This window comes from Haliotis rufescens, unplaced genomic scaffold, assembly GCF_023055435.1.
Source record: "Haliotis rufescens isolate VD_foot unplaced genomic scaffold, xgHalRufe1.0.p SCAF_19, whole genome shotgun sequence".
NCBI lineage: Eukaryota > Metazoa > Mollusca > Gastropoda > Lepetellida > Haliotidae > Haliotis > Haliotis rufescens.
The window spans coordinates 9,578,202-9,605,373 of NW_025963879.1; the positions used below are offsets into that span (position 1 = coordinate 9,578,202).

Genomic DNA, 27,172 nt, shown 5'->3' on the forward strand with positions numbered 1-27,172 from the left:
GTGAGCGAGCTACATGTGATCAACATCAACTGGGTACGCTTTGAGCATGGGACGCACGGAGCGGTACATCTCGGGTTGTGCTGGGATTTCATTGCAAAAAATCAACTACCAGGCCAACCCGATAGTTCCTTTACCATCCCAACAATATCGACTATTGTTGGAGCCAAAGATGAGGGTGAACTTTGAGTTTTCATCCGCGGCTCCAAGACTAGGTGTGGTTCGAGGAAGCGGTTATTTATACCAGGGTCTCCAACGTCCACGTCTGAAGTTAGTTGCAACACTACCGTATATCCCTATGTTTACGTGCAGTCATCCTTCAGGCTTATGAGATCGCCAGACTGTATCCCCCGAAAGCGAATAATCCTCAGGAGATTAGGGCGCTAGCCTCTGCCATGGCTTTACACAGCAACTGTTCTATTAGAACAATCATGGAAGGATGTTTATTTAGGTTCGACACAGTTTTCGCTGGTCATTATCATCGCGGTGTGGCGCTAGTGGATGTCGAAGCGTGCAAAGTTTTGGCCCTCTGGTTGTAGCCCAGCAGGTTACCAACCCCAAACACAAATAATGAACAGGCCCTATACAGAGCCAGTCTACTGCCCTGTGCATATCGCTGAGATTTCAGTCAGTGGAAGAATATTAGACAATCTTTTTTGTCAGACCTCGGCTCTATGACATAGTAAGTACAGAAAAAGCTGGCTAACTATTATTTTCTTTATTACTGAATAAGTATAGGGAACTACTCTTTCGTTCTTATGTTCAATCTGTTTGATATTTGAACAACCCTACCGTTATGGCGTTATATGAACTTTTCCGCTTCACGGTTTATCGACCAACTTGTGTCATGTTTCCATGGTGTGAATTATTGAGGTTTCTGTATTTCTGAAGATTTACCCACCTCCAAACTGTCCGATACAGATGCATTAAGGAGTAATGCAGGATAAGGAAAAAAAAAGGTAAAATCTAAACTTTTTTACATTTGTATACTTATTCTGCATTGCTACGTTAAAGGACCTGTCGCAAACTTGCCTCCCCACTTTGGCTACAGAAACCTCAAAAGTATGTTTTTACAGTTTTTTACCTTACAGATACTTGTCATCAAGGACACATGACAGCCGCGGTGGTCTGTATAAAAGTGGGACTTTAAATCAACAACATCTTTATTTCTTCACCCAAGACCATTGCCGTTGTGCTGTCTTCTTGTTGTCGTAATGTAAGCAGTGAATGCATTAAGGAGTAATGCAGGATAAGTGTACAAATGTAAAAAATATTTAGATTTTACTAAGTTGTAATTATTTCCATGGAATCCTTTTAGAAGTATTTTGGATGAAAGCCAGCATCTAACTTTGCCTCTTTTTTTCTTTTCAGATATGTTGTGATATTTATGGTGTGGATGGAGAAATTGAATACATGACACTTTTTATGGATAGCAACACAAAGTGTTACTGTTAAACTGCAGCTTGAGATGGATGGAAGTGTTGAGTCTGTGCTCATGGAAAGAATCACAGATGGTCAGCTGTTAATTACTCAGATAAGGGAATGTGTGGAGTTCAGAGATGCCAAAGGACTCAAAACGTACATCCTTGAACACAAGTTGTCTGACCAGAGTGTGTTCTGGGAACTGACCTCCGAGCTGACACAATATGTTACTGAAGATATTCTTGATAAGAATCCTAATTTCTTTGAAGCATGTGAAAGATGCTTGTCTTATCTTGTCCGCAATGGTAACCCCAAAGAGATGATTCTGGCACTCTTGGAACAGGCTGACTGTTTCAATGATGATGTTAAGTACAGGACACTCTTAAAATTAGTGCAAGCAACCCTTCTGAAATTGCCCTCTAAAAGATTTCATTCTTTGGACATTGCTTTGGAAACACTGTCGGCTCATGTTAAATCTCTACAAGTTCCTCAATTTGCAGATTTTGAAGATGAAGAACGACAACTGCATGACACTGATATCAATGTCCACAGAATTGAGGATGTGGTTTCTGCTTACCTCAACTTCTTAAGACCATTTGTAGAAGAAGTATCCTTGTTCAAGGCATGTAGAACAGGGAAGAATAATCCCCAGGTCTTAACCCTGAAGAAACATCTTCTTTTTCTCCTGGAGCACCCTTTGGCCTACTTAGATTTGGAATATGATAGAAAAGAAGAAAAGGCTAAGACAACAAGCAGGTGCCTAGCTGAAAGAACTCTTGATCTTCTTGTACATGTGGAAAGAAACTTTCATAAGTACCTGGAGCTGGCACGCTGTGGTGGAGCATGTGTAGATGATTTGGAGGAAGCAGAAGATACAGATGCTATGGTGAGAGAGAATGAGGAAAACGAGAGGCGTCTTGATGGTCAGAAGCGAAGTGCTTTTGAGAGAGATGATAATGACAAGATGGAGAACTGGAAGTATGTGAAGTCAGTCCCTAAGCTTGCCCAAGCTTGTTTGTCATACTTGATGTATGTGGAGCATCTTGGCCTTAACAGACTACCAACCATTTACAGCTGGGACTTTCTTCTGGAGTTCAACCTGCCCTTTATCTCCCTCTGTCTTCAGAGACAGGAATTCCTTATTGTTCACAAAGGGTTGCTCTTGTTGAACAGCTTCTTGGATGTGCTTAAGCTTGGTTCACTTTCAGCTGATGTATTAGATAACAGTGCTTACATGACCATGACCTCTGATGTGCTAGCAATCGTGATCCACTGTCCTGCAAGGAAACTGAGACAGATGTGTGTACAACTTTTACCAGTATTCATCAAATGTTTCAGTAGTGAAGGGCAATACAAGCTCCTTCATATGATTATTGCATCGTGTGAACACTCTGGTGTCCAAGGCTTTGTCACACAGATACTCAAGGAACAGATCAGTGATAACCTCCAGTGTGAACTTCCAAAAAGATTTTTCATTGGAAACTCTCTTGACAAGATTTTGAAGTTGTTGGTGAAACTGCCTGATGGTCCGGCAACTGATCTGTTGGAGAATTCTGATAGAATAATCTCTGTGTTGAACCTTCTGAGATTCCTTATCATTCGAGACAAACCAAATCAGAACGTGACAGGAATATGGACCAGCTTCCCGAGATATGAAACACAATTTATTGATGCCTTAAGAATGGGCTTGGACATGTCAACAGCTCACTATAAACTTGAGCTCACCAACCTCCTGGAAGCTAAGGGAGACCAACGGGCTATTCCAGAGGACCTGGACTTCAGTGTATGTGTGGGAGGAGAGTCTCTGTCTGCTATGCCTAAGGGGCAGCGAATCAGTGTGTTGCAGTCAGCCCTGATTACATTTGATATGATTGAGAGCCTAATGGTGAGACTCCTTGAACTGCGGGACCAACAGAAGGCAGCATATGGCAAATAGCATTCTTTTGTTGTGTTGTCATTGTGTATTCTAGTAAATATTACTGATAGTATTGTAATTGTAACCATTCAACATACTGTGGCTTAAAAATAAATATGATGTTCCCTGTGAAAAGTTTGTTTGTTTTGACCAACCCTAGTAATTTCCATACATGTCAATTGGTTTTCAAGCTAAGTTGGAAGCTTCCTTATATCATGTTGTTTTGCTATGTGAGATACAGTAATGTTGCTATTTGCCAAGAGAAGCATATCAGTTGTGGTATTCGTTTCAATTAATGTTTTACTTTAATGAGATTCAAGCACTGAGAATATAGCCTTCTTTGAGTATATTTATGTTGCACACAATTCCCTGAACATTGTTATTAGTACATTATTATTTGTAAAGAATAGGCTGAAGTTGTATGCAGTGCTTAAAGTCAGGACAAAAAGTCATACTATTTGGAGTTAAATGCATATGCCATGATAGACAGGTTGGCATTGTGTCACAACAGCAGTAGTGAGTCATCAAATATATATTACGAACTCAGTGAGCTATAATAGAAGGTTGGTTACTAAATGTTGCGCTCAGCAATATTACATCTATATGATGGTGGTTATAATAGGTTTGTAACTGAATACTGCACTCAGCAATATTACAGCTATATGATGCTGGCCATAATTGAAAAGTGCTGCACTCAGCAATATTACAGCTATATGATAGTGGCTATAATAGAAGGTTTGTAACTAAATGCTGCGAGAGAGAAAGAGAGAGAGAGCGCATCCACAGTACCATATCCACAGTATTGATGCTACCATATCCACAGTATTGATGCTACCATATCCACAGTATTGATGCTACCACATCCACAGTATTCAGTTTGTGATGCCATATCCACAGTATTGATGCTACAACATCCAGAGTATTCAGTTGGTGCTACCATATCCACAGTACTGATGCTACCATATCCACAGTATAGATGCTACCACATCCACAGTATTCAGTTTGTGATGCCATATCCACAGTACTGATGCTACAACATCCAGAGTATTTAGTTGGTGCTACCATATCCACAGTATTGATACTACCATAATGCTTTTAACCTTTGATATGATAGCTTTGATAGTGCTGACTGAAAACACAAAAAGCAAGAAGAAACAAAACATTTGGCTTGTTTACATGTTAACAGTTAACGTTGAGTTGGAACATTTTTTTTCATCTATCATTTCCTTTAATCTATTAATTTTTGGTAGTGACCATTACAAATAAAGATGTTGACAGTTTCAAAGTATTCCGTTTGATATTGCAGCTCGAAAAAGTCTGTGGATTCTCTCCAGTAGAAATGTAAGTCACAACCAAGGTCAAGGGGAGACAACCAACCACCAACACAATGGTGACAGGTACATACAAAAATGAGAAAAGCTTTGAGCATGCTAAATATACAGAACAACAAAAGTTTCTGTGACATTGACATTTAATGCAAAGTTATGTTTTTGTACTAAATCTCAAACAATTTCGGTTTGCTATAGATAAAAGACTCCTGTAAGTGTTCAAATGGTTTAATTTGCCATACTGGCTTCAAAAAATGTGTGATTTCATAAAAAAACCATGAACATGCCAAAATGTCAATTTACAAATCAATAGCATGTGTGTCCACCTCTGGTGACATCTTCGTCTCATGGAATGGACCAGGCGTCACACAAAGTCCTGTGGGATATCTGTCTTTATCTGCTGAAGCATGTTTCGAAGTTCCTGGAATGTCTGTGGAACACGTGGTTGACGTCGAAGGCACCGATCCATCTCATCCCACATGTGCTTGATTGGTGAGAGATCAGGGGAGCAAGCCGGCCAGGGGATGACATTCATGTTGTTTTGTTGAAGATAATCCTGAACAAGTCGAGCAATATGAGGCTGGGCGTTGTCATGTTGAAAGGTAATGCCTGGGCCATGACGACGCAAAAATGGTAGAACAACAGGGCCGATGATCTCGTTGTGGTAGCGCTGTCCATTGGCTGTCCACTGAGATTTCCCTTTACCACTATCAAACGGGTCCTCTGTCTTGCTGTAATCCCACCCCACCATAACGCTACCGCCCCAAAACCGATCTTCTTCCATGACACAATGATTGACGTAACGTTCACCTCGACGTCGGTACACTTGAATCCGTCCATCGCTATGGCTGAGGTGAAAACGAGACACGTCAGTGAATAGAACTTGTCCCCACTGCATGGCCGTCCAGCATGGACGCTGTCCGCACCACTGTGCTTGACAGTGGTTTCCTTTCGAAATGGGACGTCTGGCGGGTCTTCTGGCGACAATCCCTGCACATCTGAGGCGACGACATATGGTTTGTGAAGATATTTGTCAAAGGCCAGGGATGCTTCTTGCAATCACTGTTGCTTGCTGGAATCGTAAGGTGTGTTGTTCGAATCCAGTTGTCTTGTCGATTATTGGTTATGCGTGGCCTGCCACTCCGAGGATGGTCTCTGAGTGCATTGGTCTGTTGCCAACGTTGCCATAAACATAAATGGTGTTTCTGTGGACGTTAAATTGTCTTGCAACATCACGTTGACTCGATCCTGCTTCAAGCATACCAATGGCTCGCAGACGCTCATTTTCTGAAAGGCGTGGCATTTCGTAATGTTGAATAATTGCGTAATTTTGTTGTTTTTCTGAGTGGTTGTTGTCAGCACGATGCTAAACAATGCAAATGGAATCCCGTTAACTCACATGTTTTAATACCCATTCTTGGGTAGTGAATGCATGGGGCTTGCATAAAAGTCAACTTTTGCATGGAATGCATGCTTTCTGTAGCAGTTGCGTTTTTCTGACTTGATTCCATATATGTACTACAATATTGAAAACCAAACTTTACTTGTTTGAAAAATACACTAAAATATTGGTGTCACAGGAACTTTTGTTGTTGAGTATATATATATTTGTGAGAGGTGGGCGAAAACATCTGAGCCTAACCATGATGGACTGCATTGATGGAGCTTACCAGCTGATGGTACAGACTTTGCCGTCTTGGTTGGATCAGAGATATTAGATGTGTCCTCTGCTTTGACTGACTGACTGACTGACTGATCTATGCTTACAAATCACTCAACCAAATCAGTCGGGACTGCTTGGAAAGGATGTCAGTTCTTACGAAAGATAATGAACCTGATCATGCTTGGAAGGCAGCGTGCTGAAATGTTTGTCACTTCTTGTTCATTCCTCAGAATGTTATGAACATGAGAGATGCCTACTGTATTGATGTGTGACGGGTTTTGAGCCAAAATCCTACGTAATTTATCAACGTTTTAGTGGTGGCTCTTGAAGGTCTTCCTGATCTTGAATCATTTTTGAGACTCTTACTGCCCCTTTTGAACTCAGCTCGCACCTCTTAACAGTGGCAAAGGAAAGAGTATCATCCCCTAACATGGTTACAGCGCAGTAGCCAATTTTGTCCATTTTGATCAACAGAAAATAGGTAATCACTTTGATGACTACAGAAGTATGCTGCCTGAAGCCTGTAAGCATGGAAAGTATAGCACTTAATACATGCAAAGTACTTATACATTGGTAGCTTAACCATGCCACTATTGTTATAAGTATTGGGATTGTGTCATAGAAACATGAAGTGCAAACAATATTTCAAATAAGAATTAACAGGGACAGATGTTGTCTTTTTCATTAATATACCTCTACAGTGGATACTGCTTGTGCGACTGTTCAGGCTACAATACTTGTATCCTTCAAAGACTAAGTTTCACCACGGGCACAGCGTCTTTTCGAAATACACATTTAGATGAATATGAAGACAAATTCTAAATGTCAAGCGCCAGTTAGGTTAGGAGGAACTATACACTTGTCACACATCGACAGGATACAGGTACACACTAAATGACATTTATTGGTAACCCTCGAAACGAGCGCCAAACCCGAGTGAGCCTCCAAAGACAGGCGAGCCACCAAGGGGAGCTAACTCTGCTTACATTAATACATGCCAAGCAAACCTGCGTTGGCGTGACTGTCTTTTTTTTCTTTATGATAAAAGTTACCTAAACAAACCATAATAAAGGAAACAGGCGTAAAAAACAACTTGGCTCCTTGGCATAAGTTCTCTTGACCCAAACAGTCAAGATGAGAGTAAACAATGATGTAATAAAGATCCAATTACTGGTTAACCATGAAATCAATTGGTAAGTAAACCATCATAGGGTAAACTGCCTTCTGGTAAATGGGGATTATTCTGCCCCTCACAAACATAACATTAAATAAACAAACACAATAGTCCAAAACATATTCATCAAATCGCTTTGGTTGTTGACGTTGACGCGATGGCCTTGAAGTTGAAGGTGACTGTATACCTGGGTTAAATATGGGATCAGATTGATCTGATGCAGAACTGATGTCGGTTGGGTGATTGTCATCAAACACGGCATCCTTAAGCGGTGGCAGAGGAGGAGTAGATATTTCCAGAGGAATGTGTGGAGTCTCCGGTGTCTGGTGAAGTTTCTCAGGTGGGTCATCATCGATGTCAGATGTGTCCTCACTGTTCGCTTCATGCACACATCTTGTTCCAAAGGGGGACTTTAAAACATTCTGAGAGCTTAACTCTGTATGAAGTGTACCGCAGTTAGGTCCCAACGAACTTGCGAACATTGCACCAAAGGCCATCCTTGGTGACTACTAGGTAACGATTCCGTGCACATGTTTTATTGCGATCGTTAAGAAGGTACACCAGGTCGCCAATCTCAATTTGATCAATTACAGGTTGTTGACTCCGAGGAGCCTTGGATTTTTCACTGTGACCGTGGTTTGTTTGGCGATTAACATGTTGCTTTGTGATCAACTGCTTGTCGGACAGAGGCAACTGACAGTTTGTGAATTGGTCTCTCTGGGTCCACATCTCTCGAGAAGACAGGCCTCGTGAACGAATGCGTGTGTTTAGGCGGGCGACAGCAATGGCAAGAGCTGTTGGTGTAGTGGGGCCCCGTACAGGGTCTTGGCGTACAGGGTCTTGGCGCACAAGCTCGTCCTCTAATTCTTGTATGGCCTTTTCAGCAACTTGGTTCTTGTTCACATTCTTCACACTGCCTATTTCTAGGGTAAGTCTATGTTGCTGGAGACGTTCATCCATGACTAGACTGATAAAGCCTGGAGCTGGGTCAGTGCGGATAACAGCGTGAGGACCATCAAGTGGACGGAATTCAATGCAAAGACAAATCAATGCCTCACACAGGGTGGAGCCATGCTCATCGGTAATGATGCACGCTGCAGTGTAGGATGTGACATATTCATGTAGAACAAGGATGAGTTGTCGTTCCCTGCGCATAACATCTGACGCAAATGCAAACCCAACAGTTTCAGGTGGATCACTGGTACTTTGGTCTACAACAACATGAGGTGTCTTACGCAAGGAGGCGCACTGGTGACAAGATTTTGAGACACTGTCTATGGATCTGTCAAGGTCTAAAGCAAAGAAGTATCTATGGCATACTTGCTTGAGTTGGTGTGAAGATGGGTGATCCAGTTGTATGTGTCCTGGCAATCCTCTTGCAAGGGACACCAAGCAGATCTGCTTGTGAAAGGAAGGCGGGTAGTTCCATTCATGATGTCCTCTATAGACAGTTGTTGAACAACAAAGCTTTCTGTGCGCTCAATGAAGGAGCAGATTTGGCAAGATGGATTGTCACATTCTGGTGCATTTCTGCTTGCAAAATCGGATGGCACATTTGCAGAACCAGCAAGGTGTTGTATCGTTGCTTGGTAGCGGCTAACTGTCGATAAGAAGGTAGACACCCGAGGACTAGCAGAGAACTCCCCACGGCATAACTTCTCAAATGCCAAAACACATGGTCTACTGTTGGTAAGGATACATGCTTTGTGTTTTGACTGGATAATGAAAGGACTTAAATGCTTGGTAGCGATAGCAATTGAAAGGGCTTCCACTTCACATGGTAACCATGCGACCTGTTGTCGCCGAAGTTTGGCACTGAAGAATCCTGCTAGCTGGGGCGATGTAATACCTTTGTATTAATGACAAAACTCGAGCTCAATACGAGCCAACTTTACTTCGGCCATGTGACGATAAGTACATAAACTTGGTCCGGCAATCTCCAATCAACAATACATAAAAAACTTGAATCTGTAAACGAAACAGGATCCATTACATCCCCTTTTTTCCATAAGCTAAAAATAAAGATAACAATAAGTGTCACCCTGTTAAATGAAATGTGTCTCTCTGAGCACAACAGACTTTAACACAAACAAAACCATTATTGCAATTTTAGAGTCACTCAGAGAATCGCTGTGGTCTGAAGATTGGTCGACCACTGGATGAGAATGCAATGGGGTTCCTCGATGGAGCAAGGCTTTGCGACACATTCATGTCTGGCGGAGTGTCTGGAGACTGTACAGGAACATTCTCTGGAGTAGCATTAGTTGCTCCTTGAGTGGTTCCATCAGGACTTTGGATAGTACAGCAGTCGTGAGGAAGATTTTTCTTTGTTGGAATCAGGTCATGCTTGTTCCGTCGGTATTCTGAGCCACCTTGAGTTCTTACTACCAAAGAACATGGAGTGCTTGCAGATTTCACAACTTTAGCTGGGATCCAGTCCTTCCCTTGCCTCAATCGCACACTGTCATTCACCTGTATTGGTGGTCTTGGATGAGCACTCTGATCATAGTAGACTTTCTGGGTCTCTCGTGACTGTGAGATTGCTTGTTTCACTGCATCACAGTCAACAACTTCAGGTCTGAGCATTTCATTTTGCAACGGTAAGTCACTTCTCAACCTGCGTCCAACCTGTCGAGGCCTTTTGCTGTTGAGAGGCGGATCATATTACCAGTAGCTCCACTATCTACAGTGACTCACGCCGTCTGGTGGCCACAGAAACAATAAATATAGGGCGACTGTCGGACTTGCACACGAAGAGTGGAGACAGGTTCGGTGGATGGCTCTGCACACACATTTTCAACCGTATCACTAGCATCGTCAGCAGAATCATCAAGTATACTGGCAATTTGTCTTGCCATGTATCTCCGGTCATGATCCGGAAGGAACTTGCACTCACTGAGATAGTGAACATGATCACTACGTCCTGCAGCTTTACACAGTGGACATGATTTTGGAAACTTTCTACCCGTTTGTTGTGCTTTAGCAAAACGTGAGAATGACGAGTGCCCTTGTGAAGTATTTGTCCTCATAACCTTAGCATCCTCTGCTTTGCAGATTTCATCTAAAAGCGAATCAAGAGCCTGTGAGATTTCAGGTTTCAAAGAGGAAATTGTTCGTGAGCGAAGATCTGTCCCATAACGTTGTTTGACGAGCTTTGGAAGTTCAACATGTATTAGCCTCAGCCATGTGAGCACAACAAAATTTTCTATCGATGGTGACAGTTCCTCGTCCTCTTCAGGTGCATTGCCATGGTGGGTTATTCCTCCTTCACGGCGGAGTAAATTGTCCTCCAAAAAAGCCATTAGTCTCTGATACAAATCTCACGGTCTCTCGTCAGGTTCAAGTTTGATTTCGGCAAAGTCAATGAAATGAGCGCCAGTTGCTTGGAACCCGAAATGTAGGCATATGGCATCTAAAGATGATGATGATTTTATTATGGTGTTCCGGGAAATTATCGGACAATAATTGGCAATCTGGCCAAGCATGAGCTCCAAACTGCAAACCTTTTGTCTTGCAGTTCTTCTAATAGCTTCACGGACGTCTTCACCATCGTCAGTCATACCCCTGTGTGGTGTGGCCCTAGTTTTCTTATGCCAGACTTATGCCGTCGGCAAGAAATGGGGTAAAATTTGTGTCCAAAGATAATGTATAAAGGAGATTTTGCCTCCAGTTCTCGAATGAATTTACAGTCTCAATCTTACCGAGGCACCATTGCTTTGGGGCACGTTGAGCGTTGGCCATAATGACAGTCTTGTTTACTCTGCATTATCCAGGCACTCTACCGCCTGACCAGTTGATCACATTCAGTGAAAGTATGCAAGTACTACAGTTCTTTGTGCCGCCTGCTTCGTTAGACGTGTGTTCAAACCCGCTGCCACCACGCCAGTTAGGTTAGGAGGAACAGTAGTATAGGTAATGGGGGTTCTGGCTCACTTCAACTGGAGTCAGATTTATATACCTTTACTGCTACTACAGGGGAATTTTTTTATGTGTAAACGCTGATGCGATTTTACGATAGTCATAAGATTAAACTAAATTGTAATGAAAATATTCTCTATTATTTTTACTAATACGTATACCATTATTTTTAACGAAGTGATATTCAACATTTATACTAAGTTCTTCGTTCATTTTACTAGGAGACCAGACTATATATATACTCTTCTTGGTAATTGGAAAGAAACAATTGATGACCGTATTTGGTTGGTTTGACATCACTGATATAATATATACATTGTGGTAATTCTCTCCATTTGATAATTTTGTCCTTGAGCATAAATGTTTCGATAGCTTTTTCGAGTTCATCCTTTGTTGGTTTGTTAGTCTCCATTATTATATATTTACGTAAGCATTCTTCTAAATGAATGTATGATTATATGCGGTCTGATCTTATGATAGTAAGCAATCTATTTTTAATCTCTAACCAGTTCTTTGGTCTTGGCACGGAATAATTGACGCGCTTGTTGTCTCCCCTGTTCTATGAACTTTTTTTCTCGTCTTCGCTAATACCACTGGTCTTACGAGATTTTGATCGAATCTCCTGCTTCAGTACGTTGTATTTGGTGAGTTCTGACAACACTAAACGAAACTCCTCCTCGGATATCTTACAATCAGCCATTGCTGTTGAAATATGATCCTCAATGCTGTTCAACTTTGCTTCGGTGAGTATCCGATTATATCGTGTTTTAATGCTTTCTTTTGCAACCTAGGAGAAATGAATTTTATCGCTGTTCCTGCCAGTCCTGAGACTCCAGCCGCTATTTCAATGCCAAGTACGATAGGCGCAGCGATTATAGTTGATAATGAACCGACATCAGCTACACCGAGTCCCATGCTAGCCGTTACAAGCGCGGTGTCAACTCCGTCGAGAGCATTCACGGCTCTGCGATACTTTTTATACAATCCAAGTCTCAACTCCCTCTCCTTCTCTATTCAATGTTTTATGTCGCTTATTTGATGTAATCGAAATCCATCAACAGTATCCATCTTTTCAGATAACTCATCGAGCGCAGGATATAAACCCATAGTTTATATTATTATATCATATAATAGTCTTTAATTGGTCTTGCTTAAATGTTTTGAGAGTATACATCAACCTTATCAAATGTATATTATACGGCATGAATATCTTAGTAAGAGAAATGCTGTCACTTTTAATAATTTGGACCCCCTCAAGGGTTGCAACGGGTGATGCTCCAATATGAATAATACTACAACTTTGACGTTGGTGTTTCTTTAGCCATTTAATCGATAGACCTGGTAATATTTCGAAGGCATCTTCCGGTGCATCTCTGAACAAGACTTCAATAATAAGCGTAGAAAGATTAGGTATTGCACTCAAGTTCTGTTTAATATCATTGAATTCAGTAACCAAATTTAAACTAACATTTTTTTATGCCGGACGACTATATAACATATAACCTGGGTTTTCTGGCAGGGGGGCGACTAACACACTTTTTCGTTTTGACGGGATATAAGCCCCGAGTACGATCCCACTATTTATTATCTTAGTTTAATTATGTGCCTTACCCATCATCACATACAGTGGGGTAATGACGATATTCAGTAGCCACTCGATGTTTGCTTCGACCATAGTCCATTTATTATCATCATTGAGAGTAAGATTATATGAAGTGTTTTTATGGAGTCTACTAACGTCAACATCGCTTAAATCTCCTAGATTACCTGTGAATGTAACTTCTTTCCGCTTGTATACATTATCTTGTAAGTGTAAAGCTCATAACTTACCATTGGTACCGGGTTTACCGAATCCTTCTGTGTCTCCGAGATCGGAAAGCGCAATTGTATTACATTGTCTGAGTGTTCCAGGGCCTGATGAATCAACCATGATTTATAATATGAAATGTTACACTCAAGTATCCTATATGTACAGGTTGATGTTTTACATCTAATACAGAAATTTTGAGGTCTGAAATAATACCCCGCTTTAACTTTTTATATTGTAATGATGAGAAAGATTCCGTTCTACCGCTATTGTATTTTTCATCTTTGACTGGAACAGCTCTGTGTAGAGTTGAAGGTATTTCGAGTTGAATATTATCCGTCGTGCTTATCTGATCGAGATGGATGCACAACTCTTTATAGGGAACTAAATCAGGTAATTTATCTCCATACACTGTTTTGATGGGTGGTATTAATCCTCCGCGTGCAAGTCCAAGTGTTTCTGCTAACATCTCAGCAAGAATTAAATTATCTTCTCCAACGCTTAATTTCAGCATCCCATTCGGCTCATTTTGTGTGAGACTAACTCCCAAAGGCTTAAAAAATTCATCATTGAAAAATACAGGGTCACGGCAAGTAGCGATAAGATGGTTCACGATTGGTTCCACAATCCAATGCAATTTTGGCAATTTTGTGCCACAACAGGATGTGGTGTATCTCTTTATGCCCCAGGATTTGAACTAAATAAGTCTGTTTTATCATTTCACGTGTACTATCAGTTTAGACGTATAAAGAAATTAGTGCCCCATTACCGCAGGATCGGGCATGGAATTCCTCAAATAATCCATACAATAGGTTCGCGTATGAACATATTTGTCAGGAATTTAATATTGCTATGAGTAAAGATTGGCGTATTAAAGGACTTAACCATGGTCCAGGTGTTCCGTACAGCGGACAAAAAACAGTTAAAGAAGAAAGCGATGATTTAGTTAAAAAAACTAATCAACCATTCAATCCATTTAAGTTGTTACAGAAAAACAATCTTTTTGTAAGATTACATAATCTTAATCATGGCTGGGAACTTTCGAGTAATGATTGGAGAGGAGATCTTATGATTTTTAAGAGTGGTCTACCTTATATTGTTACAAAATTTGTGCAACTGAACGATACCGCAAACGCTTGGAATGAATTTCAATATTATAAAACAGAAAATAATTTTACTAACCCAGGAGTTGTAAGAGTTAATGAATCAATAAGAACTTATGTATGGGCAATTCTCGGTGCACAATCGCAAACATGAAGGTCCATTATTGGTTCTGGGACAGCGCTCGATGCACATAAACAGTTTGTTGCAAACGTGGAGGATGCTTTTAATTCACCAGTTGACATACCATCTTCTATAAAACGTTATCAAGATGTATTACAGTACGCTCAATCCAAAGTAGACCATGTTTATGCGCCGGGACTATACATGTCTCCGAGTAATATGGAACTAAAGATCGGTCAAGTGATCGGTTATAATAATAAAATTGTTATTGCTACCGATCAACAAAAACCAGGTATAAATTCAGATATTAATACCGAATTAACACAGGCGAAACGGGAATAGTCAAGCCACAGTCACCACAACCATCTACTAACACACAACCACAAGTGCCACCCCATATTGCAGTTAAAAATCAACAACATATCGATGAAAAAACAGCGCTTATAGTAGGTGGAGTCGCGACTGGTTTACTCGTGATTTGGATAAATAGTTCTTAGCGGATACGTACAACAGCCCTGCAATTGCTACGATCAGTGCCCACAAGTTTTGACTAAGCCAAGTGGTGGTCTTAGCTAATAAATTCAAGAGCCAGGAAACAATACTCCCTATTATACCGGGAAGTGCAGATGTGGCTTTCCCAGTGCTGAACCTAATGCTTTTAAATGCTTTTTTATCCACTCTTTTAAACCACCCTTATCACTAGGCAGTATGCCACCTCCTGTTCCACCGGTTAACGCGAGAGTCAAAGTCGATATAATAAATCCCAATGCGGTTAAAATATTGGCAATGGTTATCCCCTGTTCTCTGAACGATGTTTTAATTTTATCGGCCAGTGTAGTGTCATCGTTGAGGACTTGATCGATAGTTTCTCGAATTCGACTGATTTGTGAACGAAGTGCCTTTCTATTACTAGAAGCCGCTTCGAGGCGGTCCGATCTTTCGTCTTCTAAGTTATGCAATCTTTCTGCAACGCGACATCTACTGAACTCATCACCTGCCTGTTCAAGTTTTCTTTTCTCATATGCTATATACTTGTCGAGTTCGGATAGCTTGGCTATATTATTGATGAGTTCTCCCCGCATTGTTTGCATTGCCTTGTCAAGACCTCGTAATTCCCTAATACTGAACTCCGAAGATGGTACCTGTAACGTGGAATTATCGTAGTATGTATCCAAGATTTCTCCGAGTCCGTCCGAGGCCAGCTTCAAGCTTTCTTACAAATTATCTATGTTACCGAGTTCATCACGCACAGTCCGAAGAATCTTAGTAGTCTATGCGGAAAGTTTTTCTCGTCATGATTAGTCTACAAAACCTAATTCATTACGAACAAAGTTGATGCCATGTTTAGCGGCTATCGTAGACAAAGCTAGGGGCTTACGAGTACGATAATGCAGAAGGTCAATATCAGGTTCACCGCGTAGTCGCAATATTCCTTTACTATCTATCGTAAACTTTGAATAGTCACGACCAATTGGTCTAACATCTTTAAAGGTATCGTAATAATCATTAACAGTTGATTGTAAAAGTTCATCGTTAAGATTCGTAAAGCTGGTTTCATCAGTACCCTCTTCGATTGTACTAGGGTTATCAAAGTCATCTAGATTAAAATCATCCATTTTTATATTAAACATAAGGTTACATAATTTCAATATAACAATGTCTTCGCAATACGGACGCAAGTTAAACCCACAAGGTAGACTTAGAGATCCATTAGGAGTCAAAGCAATTCGTCAGTCTGTAACTATAACTAATGACCCTAGTACCATCGATCAGAATCAAACGCTTCTGGTATGCTTTCTAATCTCGGCGCACACGATGTGTTAGTTCCGGGAACTGTCCGACTAGCATTTACGATTAGTTTGACTTCTGCCGACCTTCAGAACATAGGTCATGCTATTGTTAAGAAAATCGCGATTAAAATTAGTGGTAATAAGGTTTTGAGTATTGACGATAGCGATGTATACTATTGTTACATGGATCTCTGGAGAACGGATAAAGAGCGGGAAAACAGTAGTAGCAAGCAGTACCAAGGTATTTGTAATCGGAACACATTGAGACTGCGTGTGGGTGCCGAAGATGGTGATAAAACCGTCGTAAAAGATCTCGCTGTTGCCAGCGCATTAGGTAACCGTTTCTATATTCCGCTCGACTTTGAATTACTAGATTCCCACATCCACATCAAGCTTCCCTAGGCGATAGGTTAGAATACGAACTCACTTTTAATGACTACGGTAGAGTAATCAGAGCTGCTGAAGATGCTAGCTATTCCATTGACAATATCTCACTGGAGTATGATATGATAACAGATCCTGAATTAGCCAGACAAATTCGTAACCAGTATACAGGAAGTTTAGCTATTTTGTACGATCGTGTGCTTCGACATCGAAAGATCACAAGGAACAAAAGAGATACGACGTGGAATATCAATCTAAACATCCCCACGAGATCGTTGAAGGGTATTTTAATGTTGTTCGAGGACCCCTCCGATGCATTTAAAAGAAATACCGAGAAGTTATACAATCCCAAGATTACAAAAGTGGAATTGACTATCGAGGGCGTTCCTAATCAACTATATAGTCAAGGAATGCTAGCGTATCAACAATGGGATGAGATTAAAAAACTTCCTTCCATAAAACGAAGCCCAGAAGTTAACGTGGTCGCAAAATCTGTCTCTCGGGGGTTTATCGATGGGTGAATACCTCACCACGAAGTACGCGCTATGGCTCGACATGCGAACAACGGACGATGACCAACTACATGGCAGTGGGTGGAGAATAGAAAATGCCAGTGAGGGTGTCACTATACAGATAACGAAGCTCCAGGAATCGGCTGGTAAATTAAACATATATTTGTATGTGATTATGGATGCGCAACTTAATATACAGAATGGAAGATTCGTGCAATCAATCTATTGATAATCTTTGACCTAAAGAACCGCACTGCACTATCATCTGCGGGCAAACGGGTTGTGGAAAAACAGCTTTTATTCTAGATATTTTAGAAAGTCATTATCGGGACGTTTTCGATCATATTATTATTCTGTGCCCGACTATAAGCGTTAATAAAACATACCTATCGAGAGATTGGGTAATGAATGACAATGGGGTGTACAAAGTTGATCCGGGCGATCGTTTACAAGACTGTTTACGAGTATGTCACGAAAAATACAAAGGAGAATCAACCCTTTTCATAATAGACGATTGCAGTGCAAGTAAAGAACTCACCAGAAAGAAAGATATGCTTTCATATTTAGCATTCTCTGGACGGCAAACTCAGCATAGCGTTTGGGTACTTTCTCAAAAATACGACTCTGTCCTGAAAGATCTTAGAGAGCAGACCAAATGGGTAGCCCTGTTTCATTGCAAAGACCTAGATTCATTTGAGGAATGTCTACGCGAAAATGATGTTATTTATACCAAGTCCGAACGAGGTAAAGTCAGAAAACTGTTAGCTTCAACGAAAGCACTGTGAACTCGTATTAAAAACCGATCAACCAGCTGCTTATGCAATTGCTAAGCAAAATGTAGCAAAATTAAAGCGACTGCTAAGCAAAATTATAGCAAAAATAGCAACTGTTAAGCAAAAAAATATGGCAAATGGGGCAACTGCTGAGCAAAATTATAGCAAAAATAGCAACTGTTAAGCAAAAGAATATGGCAAAAATATAGAAAATATAGCAAAAATTTAGCAAATATAGCAAACATAGCAAAAAATACGATAAATTGAACATTAGCAGTTATTATGACCTAATGTGGCTTGAAATCCTCATTCTTTCGCAACAGTTTATTATTAAGGGCTGTATTGGATATGTCATATTATATTATGTTAGACTTAAATATCTCCTTAGGTATTACATTATGGATGCAACTCATCGAACAAATGCTCAAAGAACCAGATCAAGATGTAGATAAATCTTCAGATAAACATAGAGAAAGACTCGCCGCTTTGGCAGCCAGTGGAAAATGTTCCGAATATTTGGGGGAAAATTATACCATCGAAAAAATTGATAACATGACCGATGAAGAAATTAAAAAACTGTACGCGCGTTCAAGTCTAGACTGGGAGCTACCATGACTAAAACAATAGGTTCGGCTATGTTACAACTATACACAGTTGTAGCTAGTACGTTTCTCCCTATCCCGGCAGAACATCGCCCGTATTTATGCGAATCTCTCGAGAAAGACCCATTCATCGAACACCCTATAAGCTCAGTGAGCTGTGAGTTTTATCATAGATACGGAATGTTTTTAGCGCCGGTGACCACCGCTTTAATAACGGCTAGGTATTGTCAATTTAAACGTACGTGCCAACTTAATAATAATGGAGACTCAAGTGACACCACAGATTGTGGAGACACAACAACAAGTGAACGAGGAAATACCAGCGATTGCACAATCACAAAAGATTGCGAATGAGGAAATATCACAAGTCAGAGTTACTAAGAAGAACCCCAGAAAAATCGCGTCTGGTAAGAAAGGCGGGCTGGCGAGGAAGGCGAAAATAATGCATAATTCAAATATTGAACATAGTCGTCCGATTAAAACTTGGGCACTAGTAGCAGTTGTTGCTATAGCGGTGGTATGGTTGTTTTATAAGACCGGAGAAGAGAAAACATCACCCCCAATTACACAACAAGTTCAATTAGAGGTTAGCCCCCTTATAATGCTATAAGAAGCATGACTACTCCAGTTACAGACGGTAAAATGTTGGTAAATGCAACGTATCTTTCAGCGGTGGTCAGCGGCTAGGCCATTGGCTATGCCCGTATAGCTAAAATGATTACTAAAGCCACACCACCCAAGCTAGATTTTAATGGTTATGATATCGGTATGGTCATTCTTGATATTGGATTGGCTATGGCAACAAAAGATATGCTCATCAAACAAGGGCTTATCCCAGAAGACATAATGAAGTAATTAAACATTTGAATATATTATATTCATATAAACATGGCACCAATCGCGATGATGGTCGGTGGGGCTGTTGTTAATGCTCTAGCTTTTTTGGGGAGTAATTTTTTATTTTCTAGTATGAGAGGAGAGAAGAGTAAACGACATAATAAATCATTAGAACAACTTGAAGCAGCCCAGTCACAATAGACCAGACAGAGGATATTAAGATTAGATTTTATTAATGAAGAACTGCGTAAGCAAGGACATTCAATTCAAATGTTTAAGGATGTTGAATCTGCAATGCACGAATACTTCCTCGTTTATGGAAAAAGAACTTGACCCAATGCCGAGACCAACAATAAGTCAGTTTTATACACCGTCAGAGGAACAAAAAGACCGCGAGATAGTATTCATAATGTTTGGGTTATCAGTCATCGCTATTTATAGCTACACAATAACTACGCATGACCTAGGTAGGGCGGGCGAGTCTTATTAGCCATGTCACCCTGACTCACCAGTTGAGATGTGATTTGCATTTAGACAAATGATATGACAGATGTATAACCATGAATCTGTGCAGATTTACACTCATGGGGAAGCCGACTCAATGCAACCGACGTTCTGTTGGTATTTACTGTGGCATCCACTCTTATTACATCAGGCGGGGAAACATTAACTATACATGTTCTGTATGTGGGATAGGGGTCAAAGGTCGTTATTGTTTATGTAAGAAACACGGTGCTGATGGGGTCAGGAACCAGATTATTTACGCTAGGAAGAGAGATTACATCAATGAGAGGAATAGGTTGGGGAGAATACGTATTTAGATATATGAAAAACAACCAATTAGACATTTGACTCATTTTGCATATACCATTAAACCACAATGGTTTTTGTGAGAGAGTTGAAGGCTTTAGCAAAACAACGTGGTCTACATGGATATTCTCGAATGAGAAAAGCTGAATTGATCAATTTACTCGGTTTGGAATACAACAAACCCCAGACTGTAAGAGAACTCAAAGCTCAAGCAAAAAACAGTGGGCTGAGAGGTTATTCTCGAATGAGAAAAGCTGAATTGATCGCTTTACTAGATAATAATCAATCCGATGATAAAAAACAACAAGAATTAAAATTTGTACCCACATCCGCCGGCATTGGTAAATATCTAAGAGGTTGGAAGATGGATATTAATTCCAACATGGATGTTAATGATGTTAAGCCCATCGTATCGAGCAAAATTAATGAGGAATTAGATGATTTACATAGTATAAAATACCAGCTGACGATTAAAATGTCATTGAGTAAAAGTAGCACAGACGATAGCACTGAATATACCGAACCATATTTCCGGAGCAATTAAGAAGTTATAACTGAATCCGATACTATAAACACATCATTAGATACATCAATTCAGAGGATACAGGAAACTTTAGAATGCTGGACTAATAGAGGTTCGGGTTTGGATGTGGATAAAATCGATAGTTTATATTTAGATATAGCAAATTATATGCCCTTCAAAGGTGGATCTTATATAGATTTACCCCCGTATTATAAAATGAAAAAAGCCATAATTAATGTAAAAAATAAATCCGATGACTGTTTCCGAATGATGATAAGATCTGCATTGTTCCCTGTAGACAAAAATCCGGATAGACCTTCGAGCTATCCCCAAAACGATGGACTAAATCTTGATGGTATAGACGAACCTACACCAATATCACAAATTGATAAGGTGGAAAAGCAAAATAATTTAGCTATAAATGTTTTCGGACATTCTTCTAAAGGAATTGTTGTACACAGGATAAGCTCCGCTCCAGAACATATTCCCAGAATCAATTCATTTCTGATCGAAATATCATTATACATGGATAAAGAGTTTAAGCAGACTATTATACGATCAAACAACCAATAAGGAAAAGAAACATTTCTGCGAAAGATGCCTTCATGGGTACAGCAGACAAGATCTATTAGAAGCGCATAAAGAAGACTGCAGAGGTGTTGGACAGAATGCTATCAGGATGGATATGCCTAAAGAGGGGAAAAATATATTAAAATTTGAACATTATTTTAATCAAATGCCAGTACCGTACGTAATTTACGCCGACTTCGAAGCGCTTATCAAACCTATAGAAAATACCAAACGCAATAATCAAGATAGTTTTACGTACAAAACTCAAGAACATATTCCTTGTGGGTTTGGATATATAGTTGTAAGGCATGATGGGAAAACAAACCCGCCCGTGATTTACAGAGGTCCCGATGCAGCGGGAAAGTTCCTAGAATATCTACAAAACGAAGAGAGAATAATCAGGGAAAATTTATCGCGTAAGAAACCCATGTGTATGACGAGGGATGATTTGAGGGCCTATAAGAAGTCAACGAGTTGTCATGTTTGTAATGAACCCCTGAATGGGGATTCTGTAAGAGATCATTGCCACGTCACGGGTAATTATCGGGGAGCCGCGCATAACGAGTGTAACTTGAAACTAAAAATGAATTCTCAAACAATACCCATTCCCGTTGTGTTTCATAACCTTAGAGGATACGATTCTCATCTCATTATGCAAGCTGTCTCAAAGACCGACGGTGGCTTAACGTGTATTCCTAATAATACGGAAAAATATATATCGGTCTCGTTGACTAAAACTATACATTATACGGACAAGGATGGGAAAGCTAGAATAAAGCAAAGTAATGGACTTAGATTCATAGACTCCGAACAGTTTCTGTTATCTTCCCTGGACAATTTAGCTAATGCGAACAATCCCGATGACTTTGCAATAACAAATCATAACTGATCAGTGCCGTCATTTGTTGCTGAGAAAAGGTGTATATCCTTACGAATATATGGATGATTGGTCTAGATTCGACGGGTGGTTTTGAGTGGGTCGAAGTGAATGATATCTATAATATCAATGAGAATAAAGGGTACATACTAGAAGTTGACTTGGAATATCCAAATTCGTTACATAAAGACCATAACAGTTATCCACTAGCTCCCGAAAGATTAAGGGTGAATAAAGATTCGATGAATATCAACACTCCTTGATGGGTAATACTAGGTTAGCTAACGTAGAAAAACCCGTACCAAATTTGATGGATAAGACAAAATATATAGTTCACTACAGAAATCTCCAGTTATATCTATCGTTAGGTATGAAACTAAAGAAAATACACAGAGTTCCAAAGTTTGATCAAAGCCCTTGGATGGAGCCCTATATAAGGCTGAACACAGATTTAAGAAAGATGGCTACCAGCGATTTTGAACAGAATCTATATAAGCTCATGAATAACTCAGTATTTGGTAAAACTATGGAGAATCTGAGGAAGCGTGTTAATGTTAAATTAGTCAGATCTAATGAGGAAGAAAGACTCAGGAAACTTATAGCCAGTCCAGCTTTTAACAGAAGCAAGATATTCGATAACGACTTAGCCGCGTTGCATATGCAGAAGAGTAATATAAAATTCAACAGACCGGTGTACGTCGGTATGAGTATTCTCGACTTGTCAAAACACTTAATGTATGACTTTTATTACAACAAACTTAAGAAGCAATACGGTGATAAATGTGAGGTGTTATATACCGACACAGATTCTTTGTTGATGGAAATACAAACCGAGGATGTGTATAAAGATATGGCAGAAAAAATAGATATGTACGACATGAGCGATTACCCTAAAGATAATCCACTGCACAGCGTAGTAAATAAAAAGGTGTTAGGTAAGATGAAGGATGAATGTGCTGGGACTCCTATAGCGGAGTATGTCGGATTAAGACCTAAGATGTATTCTATAAAGAAGTCCGATAATGGAGAGATAAGAAAAGCTAAGGGTGTTAAGAAGTATGTGGTAAAAAAGCATATCAAACATGAACAGTACAAAGAAGCATTATTCAAGGGTAGAACATTCAAACACGAGATTAACTCTTTAAGAAGTTACAATCATAGGATATATGGATTAAGAATGAACAAGACATCATTATCCCCCTTAGATACAAAGAGATAGATTGATAAGGATGGTGTAACTACCTATGCTTATGGTTATGATGGTAATACTGTATCGTTGGGAACTATGAGCAACTCTTCTCGTACAAATGCCCTGCCCGGTCCATCTTTAAGATAATAAAGAATAGGCTCTCCTTTCATAACCAACCGACTAATGTTATATATCTTAAGAGACCAAATCGGATCAGTTGCGCGACGTAGGCCTCCTTCGAGTTCACCGGGCTGATATAAATATCTTACACTTACTCTATCCGGAAGTTTTCGTTCTTAGCCTCTCCTCGGTGCTGAAGATTCGGAAATCACGGATTTCATTTTAATCGCATTGGATGGTTTCTTCCCGATTAATCTCGTTACTTATTATTCAGCGCTAATACAACAGCTGATAATCGTGTCACCCATTCGGTTGATCTCAATTGTTCCAATTTCATTTCGATCCCATACTGATAGCCAAACAAACGTTGCGCTAATGTCCGGTTAAATCTTTTGACGATAGCTTGACTACGGTGGGCCTCTTTTTCACCACGGCTGATTTTGACATCGTGCTTTGTTAACAGTTTAGTTATTGATCCCATAAACTCGCGACCAGGATCTACTTGAAATAGCTGAGGCCATTTTAGTGGTCCGCGTTTATATGTGCAATCAGTGCATTAGCTACTTCTGTTGAATCTTTCGAGGTTAATGGCTCAGCCTCTTTGTATCGACTAGCCACATCCACTACGGTTAAAGCATATTTATACGTTTTGCGTCTTACCTTATCATGGGGTAGAAACAAGTGGTCAGCCTGATGAACTTCATTCGTTGTAAAAATATCAAACTTCTTCCTCGGTATATAACGCGGTGCTGGTAAGTATATTTGCCACATCGCTTGTTTCTTTAACCAATCCTTGGCCACATCTTTACCTTAGCCGCGGTGGCTAATTTTTGTATTGCTCCTATACCTTTCCAATATCCTCATGGGCTATAGTAAATTTTATTCATTATTAATAAATATTGATGTTTCTTTTAATACGACTTATGACGATCATTAAATTGCATCATCATTTACACATAAAAAATTCCATCTGTAGTAGCAGTATAGGTATATAAATCTGGCTCCAGTTGAAGTGAGCCAGAACCCCCATTTACCTATACTACTGGAACTATACACTTGTCACACATCGACAGGATACAGGTAAACACTTGATGACATTTATTGGTAACCCTCGAAAGGAGCGCCAAACCCGAGCGATCCTCCAAAGACAGGCTAGCCACCAAGGGGAGCTAACTCTGCTTATACACTTCATTAACAATTAAGCTTAAACAATAGAAGCGGGCATCCTGGGAAGTCCCCGTACTATGCATCTTATACAGTTGGGATCAGAACTTTTCAGCCACCCTCATATCTTCTGAACATTATACAGACATTAGCTGTGACAGAACAGTTTTTTTAAACATTGAACACTAATATATTCACTTTGTGTTTATTAACTGAAGCAGAGATTTGGGTTAGGACTTCCTGGAAAGTTAACAAATCTGAAACTGTTGTTATATTTGAAGCATTAAGACCGACCAGTATGAGGAGGAGGATCATGAGATGAAGCAGAGGATCCTCAGAGCTGCCCTTGCCTTTGTCCCACAGCATGGCTGGAGCAGGAAGACACTGGCTGCAGGTGTGGTCACAGTTACACACAGTCACTTGCCTACAGCAGTCTTCCATCATGACACTACAGTCACTTGCCTACAGCAGTCTTCCATCATGACACTACAGTCACTCGCCACAGAAGTCTTCCATCATGACACTACAGTCACTTGCCTACAGCAGTCTTCCATCATGATATTAAACAGTCACTAGAATACAGCAGTCTTCCATCATGACACTGCACTGTCACTAGCCTACAGCAGTCTTCCATCATGACACTATACAGCCGCTTGCCTACATCAGTCTTCCATCATGACACTACACAGTCTCTCGCCTACAGCAGTCTTCCATCACGACACTAAAGTCACTCGCCTACAGCAGTCTTCCATCATGACACAACAGTCACTAGCCTACAGCATTCTTCCATCATGACACTTAGTCACTCGCCTACAGCAGTCTTCCATCATGACACAACAGTCACTTGCCTACAGCAGTGTTCCTTCATGACACTAGTTACTCGCCTACAGCAGCCTTCCATCATGACACTGCAGTCTCATGCCTACAGCAGTCTTCCATCATGACACTACAGTCACTAGCCTACAGCAGTCTTCCATCATGACACTACAGTAGACCACCTACAGCAGTCTTCCATCATGACACTACAGTCACTTGCCTACAGCAGTCTTCCATCATGACACTACAGTCACTCACCTACAGCAGTCTTCCATCATGACACTACAGTCACTTGCCTACAGCAGTCTTCCATCCTGATATTAAACAGTCAATAGCATACAGCAGTCTTCCATCATGACACTACAGTCACTTGCCTACAGCAGTCTTCCATCATGACACTACAGTCACTTGCCTACAGCAGTCTTCCATCATGACACTACAGTCACTTGCCTACAGCAGTCTTCTATCATTACACTTTACAGCCGCTTGCCTACATCAGTCTTCCATCATGACACTACAGTCACTCACCTACAGCAGTATTCCATCATGACACAACAGTCACTAGCCTACAGCAGTCTTCAATCATGACACTACAGTCACTCGCCTACAGCAGTCTTCCATCATGACACAACAGTCACTTGCCTACAGCAGTGTTCCTTCATGACATTAGTTACTCGCCTACAGCAGTCTTCCATCATGACACTGCAGTCACTTGCCTACAGCAGTGTTCCTTCATGACACTAGTTACTCGCCTACAGCAGTCTTCCATCATGACACTACAGTCACTTGCCTACAGTAGTCTTCCATCATGACACATCAGTCACTTGCCTACAGCAGTGTTCCTTCATGACACTAGTTACTCGCCTACAGCAGTCTTCCATCATGACACTGCAGTCACTTGCCTAGAGCAGTCTTCCATCATGACACTACAGTCACTCACCTACAGCAGTCTTCCATCATGACACTACAGTCACTTGCCTAGAGCAGTCTTCCATCATTACACTACAGTCACTCACCTACAGCAGTCTTCCATCATTACACTATACAGTCTCTGCCTACAGCAGTCTTCCATCACGACACTACAGTCACTTGCCTAGAGCAGTCTTCCATCATGACACTACAGTCACTCACCTACAGCATTCTTCCATCATGACACGACAGTTACTTGCCTACAGCAGTGTTCCTTCATGACACTAGTTACTCGCCTACAATAGTCTTCCATCATGATACTACAGTCTCTTGCCTACAGCAGTCTTCCATCACGACACTAAAGTCACTCGCCTACAGCAGTCTTCCATCATGACACTACACTGTCACTAGCCGACAGCATTCTTCCATCATGACACTACACACACTCACCTACAGCAGTCTTCCATCATGACACTACAGTCTCTTGCCTACAGCAGTCTTCAGTCACGACACTTAAGTCACTCACCTACAGCAGTCTTCCATCATGACACTACAGTCTCTTCACTACAGCAGTCTTCCATCACAACACTAAAGTCACTAGCCTACAGCAGTCTTCCATCATGACACTACACTGTCACTAGCCGACAGCATTCTTCCATCATGGCACTACAGTCTCTTGCCTACAGCAGTCTTACATCATAACACTATACAGCCGCTTGCCTACATCAGTCTTCCATCATGACACTACACAGTCTCTTGCCTACTGCAGTCTTCCATCACGACACTACAGTCACTTGCCTACAGCAGTCTTCCATCATGACACTACAGTCTCTTGCCTACAGCAGTAT

General features: G+C 40.6%; 1 protein-coding gene across 5 annotated transcripts in view; it reads left to right on the forward strand.

Annotated features, from left to right (window-relative positions):
- LOC124113324 (ubiquinone biosynthesis protein COQ9, mitochondrial-like) overlaps nucleotides 1-27,172 on the forward strand; it is a 70,725-nt gene that overhangs the window by 5,231 nt on the left and 38,322 nt on the right. For 3 of the 5 annotated variants that reach the window (XM_048398846.1, XM_048398845.1, XM_046473608.2), the window contains exons 2-3: nucleotides 4,641-4,731; nucleotides 24,881-24,993. In XM_048398846.1, coding sequence (XP_048254803.1) covers nucleotides 24,918-24,993 — 76 coding nt within the window. In that variant the 5' untranslated portion in view covers nucleotides 4,641-4,731; nucleotides 24,881-24,917. Of the gene's footprint in view, nucleotides 1-1,368; nucleotides 3,470-4,640; nucleotides 4,732-24,880; nucleotides 24,994-27,172 lie in introns of those variants that run through there. The other 2 variants (XM_046473607.2, XM_046473606.2) reach the window with 1 other exon arrangement.